The sequence below is a fragment of the Prunus avium genome, chromosome 8 (assembly GCF_965620075.1).
Source record: "Prunus avium chromosome 8, drPruAviu1.hap1.1, whole genome shotgun sequence".
NCBI classification, from domain to species: domain Eukaryota; kingdom Viridiplantae; phylum Streptophyta; class Magnoliopsida; order Rosales; family Rosaceae; genus Prunus; species Prunus avium.
Window position 1 is genome coordinate 37,929,976 of NC_142291.1, and position 14,517 is coordinate 37,944,492.

The 14,517-nt window shown below is 35.1% G+C and overlaps 1 protein-coding gene and 1 pseudogene across 2 annotated transcripts; both read right to left on the reverse strand.

The window, feature by feature from the left end:
• Nucleotides 1-3,654: 3,654 nt before the first annotated feature.
• Nucleotides 3,655-5,464, reverse strand: LOC110755411 (1-aminocyclopropane-1-carboxylate oxidase homolog 1-like). The gene is made up of 3 exons (XM_021956607.2): nucleotides 4,809-5,464; nucleotides 4,328-4,646; nucleotides 3,655-4,185 (listed from the first exon to the last, which is right to left on the reverse strand). The coding sequence occupies exons 1-3, from the start codon at nucleotides 5,318-5,320 to the stop codon at nucleotides 3,979-3,981; spliced, it is 1,038 nt and encodes a 345-aa protein (XP_021812299.1). The 5' UTR covers nucleotides 5,321-5,464; the 3' UTR covers nucleotides 3,655-3,978.
• A 4,844-nt stretch (nucleotides 5,465-10,308) lies between these two features.
• Nucleotides 10,309-12,610, reverse strand: LOC110757506 (protein ANTAGONIST OF LIKE HETEROCHROMATIN PROTEIN 1-like; annotated as a pseudogene). The gene is made up of 2 exons (XR_015826201.1): nucleotides 12,386-12,610; nucleotides 10,309-11,648 (listed from the first exon to the last, which is right to left on the reverse strand). The product of XR_015826201.1 is annotated as a protein ANTAGONIST OF LIKE HETEROCHROMATIN PROTEIN 1-like (transcript).
• Nucleotides 12,611-14,517: the final 1,907 nt, after the last annotated feature.

Below are 14,517 nucleotides of genomic sequence, written 5' to 3' on the forward strand. Positions count from 1 at the left end.
AGAATCTGGAATTTTGACCCAAAAAAATAATAAAAAGGCAAGAATCTAGAACCTACGTACACTAGTTAATGCCTGCAGTTAAGCAAATGCCTTCAGGGATGAGAAATGGAATTTTGTTTTTGTTTTTGTTACCAAAACAAGGAAAAGGCAGGTGAAAACTTACACACATAGATACCACGGAGGTTTGAACCTAAGATCACTTGGGAGCACATCAAAGACGTGATAGGCCAATTCAACTGACACTCTATTGATAATGGAAGATTGTTTTCTTATATTTGGTAATGCTCAAGAAGTAACTAGGAAATATCATTTTATTTCTTTTCTCATCTTTGGTTCGTATAGGAATTTGAAACAAATTTGGTTTAGTTTTCCAATTATACCCCTATATTAAAAATATGAGGAAATAAAAGTGTAATTAATGCTTGCTTTGGTATGTTTAATTGTTAATAGGGGCAGATTAGTCATAAACAAGTGAAATTAATGTTTGCCTTGGTAAGAGCATCCACAATTTTGCTATCTATTTTTTAGTTAAAATTTAGCTAAAAACACTAGAAAACTATTTTAGGAGCTTTCTATAAAATTTCAACTCCAACCATACTCATTAGTTTAAAGAGTCATAAATATTTTAAATATTTTTTTAATTCAATTTTTGAATAAAGTTTAGACACAAAAACAACAATAAAAAATAGTTCGTATTAAATAAATACTTCAAATAATATTAAATATAGAAGCATTTAATTATAAGGAGTCACTAGGAGTCCTTTATCTCTCTCCTCAGATTTAGGAGCTTTTAGAGTATCTCCAAGGGAGATGTCAAATACTAAACATCAAATTTAAATTTGATGGCTGATGTGGCAATTTGATATTTACACAGTTTTACAATCCACCCGATATGTCAAATAAATAATTATTGTAACAGTCAAATCATTAAAGATAAAGAAGAAAAAAAATTATAAATGAAAATTATAAATGAAAATAACAGCCAACTGTCTTTAAAAATAATAAAATATTCATTTGACATCTTGCTTTTGGGATGTCAAAAATAACAGCTGAACCTCCAACCTTCATTCCACATCAGCTTTGACAATTCGGTTGGAGTGATGTGAGATGTTATTTCTAGCTTTTAAATATCTATGTGGCACTTTTGACATATCGGTTGGAGATGCTTTTAGAGGTCTCCCTATTTTAGGAGCTGGATAGGAAGCATGGTTGGAGGTGGGTTTTTCAATTCCTCACTAAATTTTAGCTAATTAAGTGATTTAAGGAGCCCATTGTGGATGCTCTAAGAAGACAAAATGAAACTCAAAATGGATGGAGTGTTTTATTTTCCCTTCTATTTTCTCATAGGCGAGGACATTTTTTATTTTTTAAGTTTAGACTTTCAAACATGAAAATGTAAACAGTTTTGTCCCTTTTCTATCAACCAAATGCAACCATAGGTGCGCAAAAGCCATCTTCTCTGTAGGTGTAAAATTGTCTTCTTCCTCTAGAATATAGTCGGTGTACAAAATTCTTCTGTGTCATACAGGTGACATTGTTGAATTATTAAGAGGCTTCTTAACTCAATCTTCAACCACAACAATTCTAAACAATGACGGCGGGTCCATAAATTTTTCTTATTGAAAGCGAGAGACCATAGTCTTTAATATATTTTTTTCATGAGAAAGAAGCTTCCCTTTCCATACATGATTAACAATACTTTCATTAAGAGACAAAAAATAAAATACATATTCAATTTCCATTGAGTGATGAAGGCAGTAGAAATGAACATTGCAAACAAGCCCCCTTATGTGGAAAATAGCGCAAAAGCCCACCTAACAAAGAATGCATGGCGCAGCCATCATTGAATCATTTCGACAAACACTTTCCCTACCCACCGCCCCCTGAAAATGAATTACTGGGCACAGTGGCAGAAAAAATGTTGAATATAGAGATTGATGAGTGGGGGCATTTACCCATTTAACCCCTTCTTCTTCTCCTAATTTAATTGCATGAATCGCATTTGAGTTGCATTTGTGTTAATTAAATAGTTTTGCAGTTTTATTTGATATCTGTAAGATTGGGAAAAAAGAAAAGAAAAAGAAACAACCAACCAAAACAATGGTTATGCCCATGAACACATGTTAACTGTTGAGAAAGATGATGATGATACATATTATGTTAAAATGGTAAGTAAAAATGTACGATTCGTCCCCTTGAAAAATCTCTGTCCCTTAGAAATGTCCAGTTTCCGTGTGCCATTTTGATTTTAGGATTAACCAGAGTTACAAAACTCAAGCACTTGTAGGGCATGCTTGATCGATGCATGCATGGTGGTGTGCAATTTACTTTAAAATAAGCAAAAGCTATTGACATAATTTGTGAGTTTAGTGTACCTTTTGAGAATTCAAAAATGCCCTTTGCCATGAAATAAAATCACAACAAACCACGACAAACATGCGTAATTTAAATAACCAAAAAAAAAAAAGCCACGAAAAACTTGCATGTTTAAATTTAATTTGTAAAACAAGTATATATCGAAATGTAATCAAATATTTTTATGTTTATGTGGACTATAGTTGTTGACTACATTATATATGTTTCTATCAAAGGAGGTTGAATCATCAAACTTAGAAATTTGTAATAATCCCAAGAAATGAAAAAGCACCAACAATGTCTCCATCAACCCATTATCACTTCCTCTGTTGCTTAGTTGGGTGGATGTGACATATGGAATTTCAAGGAGCGACGGCACCATGAAATCTACAATTCAAACTAATACCAAGATCAGTGTTGTAAATAACAAATTGTATTGTTGGTCAGTGTAGCCAATAACAAATTGATGAAATGAAATTTGGGTCCCATTTGAGACATGGGTTTTTGTTCTCTTTCTCCTCCATGAAAGATGACCTAAACTCATATCTTATTTGAACCCACACCACAACCATGAATGATTGAAACAAATTTTACCTTCATCTTCATGGTGTTACAGCGGTCGTGATGGCACGTTATGTGCTGGCGGCAACAACCTCATTGTGATGGTGGACGGTTGTGGCAGCCAACGTTGTTCAATGGATGGGCCACAATGGGTTGATTATGCGATTTTGGAATTTCTTAGATTTTTTTTCCTGGGCAAATATTCTAAGAAAATGACATTCCAAATGACATGAGTTTCTCTCACATGTTACATCGGTTGGTATCAAATGTGTAGAAGATTTTCTTTTCATAATTTTAATATGCAAAAACTTTTCTTGTGCATGTGTTAGACTATTATTTAACTGTACGGAAAATGACTCATTTCTTCCTGACGTGCAACGGTGTAATGAACCAAACAACGTCCCCTGAAAAAATGTCAAGTTGCCAAGTACCATTTTCAACTTTTGACTAACCAGAGAGTGACCAACTCAAGTGCTGTTTTTTGAGACTTCAAAAATACCCTTTGTCATGAAATAAATTTACAACGTTACCATGTTTAAATTTGATTATAAAACAAGTATGTCGACATGTAATCAAATATTTTAAGGTTTATAAAGATCACTTTTTCAAACTATAATACTTTATTAACTTATCGGTTTATATCATACAACATAAAGGGAGAATTCAAACTCAGAATTTTAAATGTGGAGCTAAATACATGGTCTTACTAATAATTCGAGCTAACGTACAAAACTCTCGAACCTGAGTGACACCACAGTGAAAAAGTGGATCAAACTCTCCTCCTCTCCCAAGTGCATTCGGGTTTGATTCACATATTAATAAGACATGATGTGGTAGCTTATAAATCAATTTATTATGTAATAGCTTTGGGATCTTTGTGCAACCCTTTATTTATTATAACTGAGAGGACATGATCAACACATCATATCATACACAAGTTCTTCAGAAAAGTAGAATTACATTATTACCAGAGAACACAACCAAACAGCAACATATAACCATAAGCCTCAGTGCAGCTCTGACATAAGGAAGCACGAAATTACCATCTTATCCCTTAAAAACCTATAGTTTGTAACGGTTCATGTATTCTCCAAATACAACTTCTTTGTAAATTGCCGGATTGTCTTCGGAAATAAGCTCCTTTATCGGCCCATATGGTTTCTGGAGGTCGTCGGTACCAACAAAACATGCAATTGATGTACGGGGCTCGAGGGTCGCTGGCATCAAAACTCTGTGCTCCACACTCTTGAACTTGCCATTAGTAACAATCTGTAAAATTAAATCAAATAATTACGGACTATAATATCGATAAATATATACATGTGTTATAACTTGAATGAATGGGAAGAAAACATCTAATTGGGTGTAGAAAAATAGGGTAAAAGTTAAAAATAGCTGGCAGTTACATTACCTGCAACATGTCGGCAAGATTGGTAAGCAAAGCTCGCTCCACTGGGGGCACATCGATCCAGACATTGTCATGAAGAACTTGTAGGCCGCCGCTGTCTTGGAGGAGCAAGGTGAGGAAGCCGAGGTCGGAGTGCCTGGTACCGCCTAGAGTCAAATGGGGTTCGGGGCAAACAGGGTAATAGTGGCATGCCAGTGACCTCGATTTGAAGCACCTTAAGTTCTCAAGGTAATCACTGTCTAGCCCTAAAGCTTCCGAAAATAATTTGGATAGCTTCTCCTGCACTTGAACGATGTATTTCATATACTCGCGTATCTCCTCTCTGTGAAATAAGCGTTTAAACGAGTTTTAGAGTAAGCTCATATTTGAATAGATCATCATTTAAAGGGGGAAAACCAAATTTTCTATATAAAAAAAAGATCATATTAGTTAGGTAACAAAGTTTTAATAAGCAAATTTGGTGAGCGTAGCATAATTCATTTACCTGCAAACTTCGGGGATGGCTTCAAAGTTACATTCATCTTCTAGGACCTTGCATGACAAGGTGTCTCTCCAATCAGCCGGGGTCGAAACCTTCAATTCTCCATTGCTGAAGAAGTTGACCTTCTTCTTAAAATCCCGCGAATACCACTCCTCCTTGGCCTCCTGGGGAAGCTCATGAAAACCTCGAACACCTTTGAGCACCTCATCCATGACAGCATTTGGAATTCCATGATTCACAATCTGAAAGAAACCCCACTCTTCAGCTGCTTTTCGAAGGTCGTTGATGATCTCTTTTCGCCTCTCGCAGATGTCGACATCCTTGAGATCAATGACAGGAACTTGGAGGTTGGAGTCAACGCCATTGTTTTGGTTGGGGGAAGGTAGGCTCTCTGGAGGGTGTCTGAACATTCTTGGGAGCTTGGTCACCCCAGCGTCTACCAGGCCTTTGACACCAGCTTTTGTTTCATCGAATTGTTTCAATTCCTTCTCCAGCTCACAATCCACAACTGCCATTTTGAATTCTTTCTTCTTCGATTAGTGGAAAACAAGTTTAGTGGTTTGTGGCAGTGCAAGTTTATCTTGCTACTTATATAGAGATTCAAGAGAGAATAAAAGAATTCAAACGTTCTTCTGTTTAACTTGGAAAAAAGATGAAGATAATGATGAAGCCGGCGTTGGAGAAGTCATGCATATGTAACGACAATAGTAAATGTTGTTAAATCAAAAAGACAATCGACAAAGCGAATCTGACATCAAATCCTAGCTAAAATCTACACCAACTACAACTTTTGGTGGGTTCCATATATACATCAGTGGCAGTGGGTGGGTTGGTGCGTTCTTAGAGTCTCTTGTTATTGGAGGAAAACAAATAAAGTAAAGAAAAGCCGGCCTTCTTAGAATTTGACTAGAGCCTATTTAGAGCATCTCCAACCGATATGTCAAAAGTGCCACATAGATATTTAACAGCTAGAAATAACATCTCACATCACTCCAACCGAATTGTCAAAGCTGATGTGGAATGAAGGTTGGAGGTTCAGCTGTTATTTTTGACATCCCAAAAGCAAGATGTCAAATGAATATTTTATTATTTTTAAAGACAGATGGCTGTTACTTTCATTTATAATTTTCTTTTTTTATTTTTTTTCTTCTTTATCTTTAATGATTTGACTGTTACAATAATTATTTATTTAACATATCGGGTGGAGTGTAAAACTGTGTAAATATCAAATTGCCACATCAGCCATCAAATTTAAATTTGATGTTTAGTATTTGACATCTCCCTTGGAGATGCTCTTAGACAACATTTTCCGGCAACCTTAGCTGACTAGATGTGTCAGCTGATGTGTGCAAAGCTATATACTTCAACTACGATGAGATGTGTGGTTGAAAGCTTTCAAGACACCATGAAAGTAGTGACACGAGCCCGTGTGTGACATCTTATGTTGAATGTAAAAAATATTTGTATTGAACTAGAGTCAAATACGAATAACTCGTAACTAGAATTATATAAAGGAAAATCTTATAGCATTTTTATATGATTGTGATAGGCTACTCGATTTAGAAACAAATATAACAAACAACTATACGGCTTCTTTTTTTAATTCACCCATGCCCCGCATTTGCTGCAATTGATTCCATTATTCTTACCTAATTGGGCCCCAATAGGCAACTAATCATCGTTGTCAATGAGCTCCATAATTCTTTTATTCTTCTAAGTCTTGTTTAGTCTGATTTTATTCTTTAACTAGGAAACAAATTCAAAGACAAGAGATTTTGCTTCTCAACAACTATGTATATAAACTATTTTCATTTTCATAAACCATTTCCATTCTCATCATCAACCTTGCAACCCTTTACAACATGAATACCAAAAGCCACCAAAGAGTCTCAGTTCATATCTTCACCAACCATTTGAAAAGTTAGCCTCATAGCAATCGATGACTACCTTTAGCTTTATTTGAATTTGGGTTAAACAAGTTATCTTCAGTCATGAATCATACACCTTCGTTTGAACACAGCTTAAACATTACCACAGCATGGTTTCATTTTCAAATAACATGTAATTGGTACTTAGGTGAGGAGGGTAAACTAAAACCCTTAATGAATAGAAACAGACACGCGGGAGACAAACAACAAGGATTCCAAACCAATATGAGACTTAGTTAAACCTTAGCTACAAAGCTTATGAATGCAGACTAATCAAACCAAGCACATTCAAAAGCAATACTCATACCCTTGCAAATCTAGAAGAAAACTACGTGACAACCTATGCACTCAAAAGGACCCACCAATTGCGGTACTCTTCTGGCGTCTCCAATTTCTCCAAGTCTTTTCGTCACCCCCCAAAGAAGTTCTTTCTCACGCTTAAATAAAACACCACACGTATATTCCTACCCTAGTTGGGCTTTTACAGCAGCCCAAAAATAAAGAAAAACATAATTAAAACATAAATCCAAAATGGGTAAGTATAAAGAGTACATAAATGTGTAAATTTATGGACTTATTAGCAATAATTATGACGATAACAACTTTGGGCACTTTCATGTATATTTTTCTCAAATGGTGTTGAGTAGAAGTGTTGATCAATGCTTGAAGCTCCCTTTAAGAACCTTTGAGTAGGAAATATAACATCCTAGTTAGTATACACATATCATTTCACCTACTGTTGAAACAAAACTAGACATTTTTTCCCTATTAAAAAAAAGGGGGCATTGATAAAGAACTGGAATATGCCTTTTCGGAATCAGAACACCAAGATCAGCACTAAGTGTTTATGTATATATATTGTTTTCAAAGCCACTGTTCATAACAAATAACATGAAATATCTTAAACACATCATGCGCCCAATCTAAAATATTATCTTCCGTTTTTTCTCTCTGGAAAGAGTAATGCATTCTATGCCTGTCATTTCGATTCAAAATGTAGAGGTTCAGAAACCATGTGGATCAAAATTGTTTCTCAAGTACGTATATTTACTGGAGAAAGCAACAATTTCTTTTCTTCTCTTGGTTTCAAAGGAGCAGTAAAAGTTTTCGTTTCTCTATATTTACTACATTCCTCTACTTAGAGAAAACAGAATAAACATCAAAACCTAATATGCATTTACTAATGGAGTAGAAATCAAATCTATGCATCACAAACTTCATAAATGATTCAAATATAATTGAAACAACCATTAGTTTAGTATTGTACTTCTCAACAACTGAGAATCCATATTGAGGAGATAAAGGCAACACTCCAACAGCACACTGCAAACTGCAACCATAATTTCCAAGTATGCATGCTTGAAATGGAAAAATAATTAGCCGCTTGGCAGACATATGGGTTAGGCCAATTGGCCAGTGAGCCCGCTCTCTTGCATCCAAATTTGAATACCCCTCCCATTAGATTAGATTAATTTAGAGTATTTTAGACTATCGATTTTATAAAAAATAAAAGAACTGTCCACTTGTAGCTAGCCTTGGGTAGAGTTGTTGATCTCCAATATTTTAAATTTCATTATGCAGTGATATACAATATTCTCCAAATAACATTATGTTGGAAGTTGGAAAAAATTAATGCTTCCAACTCTGACTTGAGCAAACTTAACACACAAATGATGAGACTTATTTCTCCTTAATTCAAACGAGTCTTCATATTTATGTGTATATTGCTTTCTGATACATAAATTCACATTGTAGTCAGCCAAAGCCATCACCTCAAGAACAACTCAACAAAACCTTAGTCCCTGTACTTGCTATTATCTATCTTAAGCCCCAAACCTTAGTCCCTGTACTTGCTATTATCTACCTTTAGTTGCTATTATCTATGACAACAAGCAAAGCACGACTATGTGTTTCTGTGTCTGTATATTCCCCAAGTCTGATTCAGTCAGGATTTCCAACTACTCATCCAACTTAGGCCAAACCAGATTCCTAACGATTACATACTACTTTTACAGGCTAAAATCTTTATTGCTCCCTCTAGTAATAACTTTTCGACCACATCTTTCTCTTTTCAGGATGCAAAACACATAATCAAAAGCCAGTTTTCGTATAGCGGCCATAAAAAATTGAAGCAATTTCATAATTGAGCTAAAGTCAGAAAAAAAAAAATGTAAAAAAAAAAAAGAAAAAAAAAGGGATCCGCCTAGGCCGATTTTTCCAACAGTCTAACTGAACAAAAGCACAATTTATAGGTTTTCAGCTCTGATTATGAACATCATTACCGAATTTAACATTACAGAACAAAATCCAGCATCTGTTCTAGATGTCCGCGGCTTTAGGCTCGACTGGAACCAAGCTTAAGTTTTTCTTCAATTTCCTATCTTTCTTGCTTTTCTTTGATTTCTTGGAAGGCACCATGAGAGCTCAAATGAGGAATTGCCCACCTATTTTTCGGCCTTGAACTTGAAGACTTTGATGGGAAGTGATTCAGTGAAGCGAGCCAGGCAGGGAGGGAAATGTAAAGCTCGTATAGCCATTTTTGGCCTTTTTAAAAATAAAAAAAAAATAGTATAGTATAGCCGAACGGCTATACGATTTAAATATTATATTTAAATTGTATGGCCGCGCGGCTGTACTATTTAAATATACTACATTTTAAAGGTATACCCGTTCGGCTATACTGGCATCTCTTTTTTTTCTTTTTCTTTTTTCTCCCCTGATTTTCGTTTATCAGGGCTACAAGATTAGTTGGCTGCCTATATTCCGTCTGTCATCTCTTTGAAGGAGGGTACAACAGCACTTGAGAAGCATGTGCTTGCAGAGGCCACATCTCATAAACTAGACACTGAAGAATCAGAGGTAATCTCCATGTTTGTTTATACATTCCCTCTGCAATGGGAAATTGGACTGAGGTGATGATCCATTAATTAAAGCTTCAATACTCTCTTCTTTTTTTCTATCTGGAACTTAAAGCTTTACTCCATTTATTTCCTTATCCATAATGGGTTAGCAGTTTTTGATTGGTCTTGCACATTTTCTATCCTCTTTTGAACCTGTATGAACTCTTCAAAAATCATCTAGACATGCACCCATGAGTTCTCACTAATGCAATTATGTTCTTTGCTTCAATGCCATCGTGTATGATCTTCTAGCCAGAAAGTCTTTTGAAAGACTTGCTTTTTATATTAGATGAATTGCGGAGGCAGTATTTGAATATATGGTTTATCTCTGATGGAGTTTCTGGGGTAGTGTCGGATGAAAGTGGGAGTGTGAGAAGAAGAGTTCTTCTGAGGGACTATATCTATGGTGGCAATAGAACCAACCAGAAACGCAAGAAAGCGCCCTTCTGTTTATGCATACAGCCCCCAACGAAGGGAGATTGAAGCAATGGAATTTCATGGTCCCATGGTATAGTTTTAAAGTAATGATGAGGCATTAGTTTTGTCTCATTGTCCATAAGTTTTTTCTTTTTATAGAGCTCTACTTGTTTTACATATATATTGCTGCTTGTCTTACTTTTTGTTACTAGCGAGTTGTATGCCGCAGCTTAAAATAAAAATGCTCTATTTTTGTGGGATATCTTTGGCTTTAAACTTCTTTTGGTGTTACAAGTTCTCGTAGACTCTGACAAAATGAGCTTCCATTCTACTTTCTAAGCCGCCAAACAAAGATGGCTGATTCACAGTCTGTCAAAAACATACATACATTTCTTTTATGCACGTCAATGTGAATAAGAGAAGCAATTCAGCATTTCATGCCATGCATGGCTGGGGCCAGTGAAATTGCCGAAGCAAATAATTTTACAGATTGAAACCATTCCAAACTTCCAACTCATTTAAACCAGACTGGCAGAACAAGAATCACTTTGGTGCAGCGGTCTGCTTGCTGTGCAGCAAGTGTTTCACTAGGATATCCCTCATGGTCCTCCCCAACGGATCAACTTTCCTACAGCATTGTTCGCCATATCCCGAGTCATGATGACCAGATAAAGCAACATCTGGTTGTAATATATCTCCACTGTCAATTCTTATATTGTGAAGTAAAGAACATACCTAGATGATGCTCGGAAGTTTCCGCTTTTTGGCTCTCCACATGACCTTGTTAAGGATTCTCCAAGTGCCCTTTAAATGCGTGAATGCCGTTACTGCAATTGACCTTGCAGCCCCCATGCACGGCATTGAAAGCGGAAATGGAAGCTGGGAGGCCATTGCTTTCATAAGGAGTTATGAGCCAGGGAAGCAGAGGATAGCCAACCCCTTCAACTAAGTATTCTCTAACCTCTACTCCAGATAAAGTTCTAACATTTTCATTCAAACGCTGTCCACCTTCACAGAGCTTGAAAAATCCTGAACACTTTAAAAGTCTAGACACCGTAATGCCCCCAGGCCAACCAGTTACAATGTCAAGAAACCTCATCTCATGGTCACAATTCCCTGCAAGAGCATGCCGTAATTGTCCTCCAGGTCACACCAATCGTCTGATGTTTGAACGGTAGGAAGGGTCATAATGATGTGTGTACCATCGATGGCTCCACAACAATTGGACAATCCAAAGGCTTCTTCAAATTTGGACTTTATTTCTTCCATTCTGTTGGAATCAGGCCACTTGAGATGGTGCCTGGCACGTTCTTCCAATGCTTCAATGAATCTCCAAGTCACCTGAGAAACTGTGGTGGACTGGCCTACCCCAAACGCAGCTCCCACTGAGACTTGAGACTCACCAGATGCCAACCTTCTCAGGGCAATTGCAACCTGTTTCTCAACACTAAGAAGCCTTCCTTCTATGTTGATGAGACCTGACTGCGGCCTCGACACAAGGTCTTCTCTTACAAGGGAACGGATATAGTCAAAACTCTTCTTAGAGACCCTAAAGAAATACTTAAAACCTTCCTCCTCATCATTGGATAGTGAAGAATCTGCACAGATGAATTACATCACCAAAACAGAATAAAGTTAAGTTATCATGGAAAGTTCAAAACAGAAATCAACTCGAAAAAAAGTAAAAAAAAAATCTACTAAAGGGAAAATAAGAAGACAGAAAAACTTGCTTCCATATAACAACAAGAAAAGCCCGACTATGTGTTTCCGTGTCTGTATATTCCCCAAGTCTGATTCAGTCAGGATTTCCAACTACTCATCCAACTTAGGCCAAACCAGATTCCTAACAATTACATACTACTTTTACAGGCTAAAATCTCTATTGCTCCCTCTAGTAATAACTTTTCGACCACATCTTTCTCTTTTCAGGATGCAAAACACATAATCAAAAGCCAGTTTTCATATAGCAGCCATCAGCAATGGAAGCGATTTCATAATTGAGCTAAAGTCAGAAAAATAAAAATAAAAAAATAAAAGAAAAAGAGGAACCGCCTAGACCCGCCTAGGCGGCCGCCTAGCGCCTAGACCGATTTTTCCAACAGCCTAACTGAACAAAAGCACAGTTTATAGGTTTTGAGCTCTAATTATGAACATCATTGCCGAATTTAACATTACAGAACAAAATCAACACCTGTTATTGATGTCTGCATCATAGATTTTGCAAAATAAACAAAATTTAAAGATAATTTAGCTAAAACTACAAGTAATCTGAATGCATTCCACTAAAAAGGAGGAAGCAGAGTACTTGAAGACTGAGCTTAGAGAAAAGAAAAACCTTGGGTTGAAGAATTCTTGTGCTAGAAACTATCCCACCGGTCAGAATCTGCTGCTTTAGGCTCGACTGGAACCAAACTTAAGTTTTTCTTCAATTTCCTATCTTTCTTGCTCATCTTTGATTTCCTGGGAGGCGCCATGGAAGCTCAAATGAGGAATTACCCACCTATTTTTTGGCATTGAACTTGAAGACTTTGATGGGAAGCGAAGCGAGCCAGGCAGGGAGGGAAAGGTATAGCTTGTATAGCATTATTTTGGCCTTTTTTTAAATTTAATAAATTGTATAGCCGCGCGGCTGTACTCCTTTTAAATATAATATATTTAAAAGGGTTAGCCGAGCGGCTATAGTAGCATCCTCTTTCTTTTTTTTGTAATTTTTTTCCCTAATTTTTGTTTATCGATAAGAGTAATTTGGAGCATTATCCATTACTGTTAGGCCATTACCTGAGTCTCTATTGTCTTCTTTTGATTTTTTACTTTTCTAGAGTTATTACCTGTATAAAGAATTTAAAATTTTCCCGTTTAATACTCGTATTATACACTTACGTATGTGCTTTTCAATAACGCTTCCGTTTTCCATACACATCTTAAAGACTTGGGAAAATACGCACTTTTTAAAAAAACAAACTTACAATAGTATATGTATTTTTCATTTTTAATACACATGTTTTTTTTTACAAAATCTTCAATAATACACACAAAATTCATATATTATACACATAATTTTCACATATTATTAAATAAAAATAATATATATATATTAATTTTTTTAATATATATTATACACCTATCTGAAAAAGTAACCAAAACAATGTACCCCAAACTTGAATATAAAGGTGAAACAAAAAGATTATATGAATGAAGTGAAACTTTGATGAGGTTCATTATGCACATATATTTTTGAAACCAGTGTTACAAGTACCATCTTGCCATTTCCAGTAGGAAATGCAAGACAATCACTCTAGTAATAATTATGACAATAACAACTTTGGGCACTTACATGTATATTTTTCTCAAATGGTTAATACTAATTATTCACTAGAGAAATAATAGTTAGAAAATAATTACAAATGAAAGTAATTAAATTAATTACTGAAAAGAAATTTTAAAAAAATAAAAATTTATTGACCTAAAGATACTAAGTTTACATTTAGTTTTTTTTAAAAACCTCTCGCAACGAAATATCTTCGGCAAAGATTTGCCGGATTAGGTTTGTCGTGGCGAAATTTCGTCAGCAGAGGTAATTTCGTCGGGAGAGGTCTATGGACCTATGTTGACGAAATTTCATCTGGAGAGGTTGTTTTTTTGGTTATAAAATTTATTTAATTTTAAAAATATAAAATTAGTTTCTTCCCTTTTGTTTTTTGGCCAACTTCTTTAATTTAACGCATGTAATTAAGTAATACCTTAGCCTTTTTTTAAATTACTTTAATTAGTAATTATGTTTTAAATTATTATTTCTTTAGTGAATATTTAAATCTTTTACTTATTTGTAAATTACTTGGTAAATAGTAATTAATTGTTTTTTGAATCATTTTGTGGATTTTGTTTTTTGTTCTTTGATATTAATTAATCATTAAAATGCGTGCGTACGTGTACAATACATGTATTATATGTTTGCTTTCATTATACCGAGTCTTGACGACGCATATGAAAAACATAAGTATTATTTGAAAAATACGTACATACGTGTATAATACGAGTATTAAATGGGAAAATGCTAAATTCTTTATAAGGGTAATAACTCTGGAAAAGTAAAAAATCAAAAGGGGACAATAGCTATACCTTGGCAATGGCCTATAAGTAATGGATAATGCTCTAGACTAGTCTAAATACTATTTATTAAGTAATATCATTTATGTTGTTAATTAAAATATTTAATACTAATTATTCACTAGAGAAATAATAGTTATAAAATAATTACTAATGAAAGTAATTAAATTAATTACTGAAAAGAAATTTTTAAAAAAATAAAAATTTATTGACCTAAAAATACTAAGTTTATAAATATATATATTTTTAAAACCTCTCCTGACAAAATTTCATCGGCATAGGTCTATGCCGGCAAAAATTTGTCAGATTAGGTTTCTCGCGACAAAATTTCGTCAACAAAGATAATTTCGTCGGGAGAGG

Bases quoted from the DNA above. Each gene is read 5' to 3' on its own strand.
- LOC110755411 (XM_021956607.2), bottom strand. From the start codon at position 5,320: ATGGCAGTTGTGGATTGTGAGCTGGAGAAGGAATTGAAACAATTCGAT. The intron at 4,647-4,808 runs GTAAATGAATTA...CTTATTTCACAG, and splicing joins GCCATCCCCGAAGTTTGCAG to AGAGGAGATACGCGAGTATA. The intron at 4,186-4,327 runs GTAATGTAACTG...TTAATTTTACAG, and splicing joins ATCTTGCCGACATGTTGCAG to ATTGTTACTAATGGCAAGTT.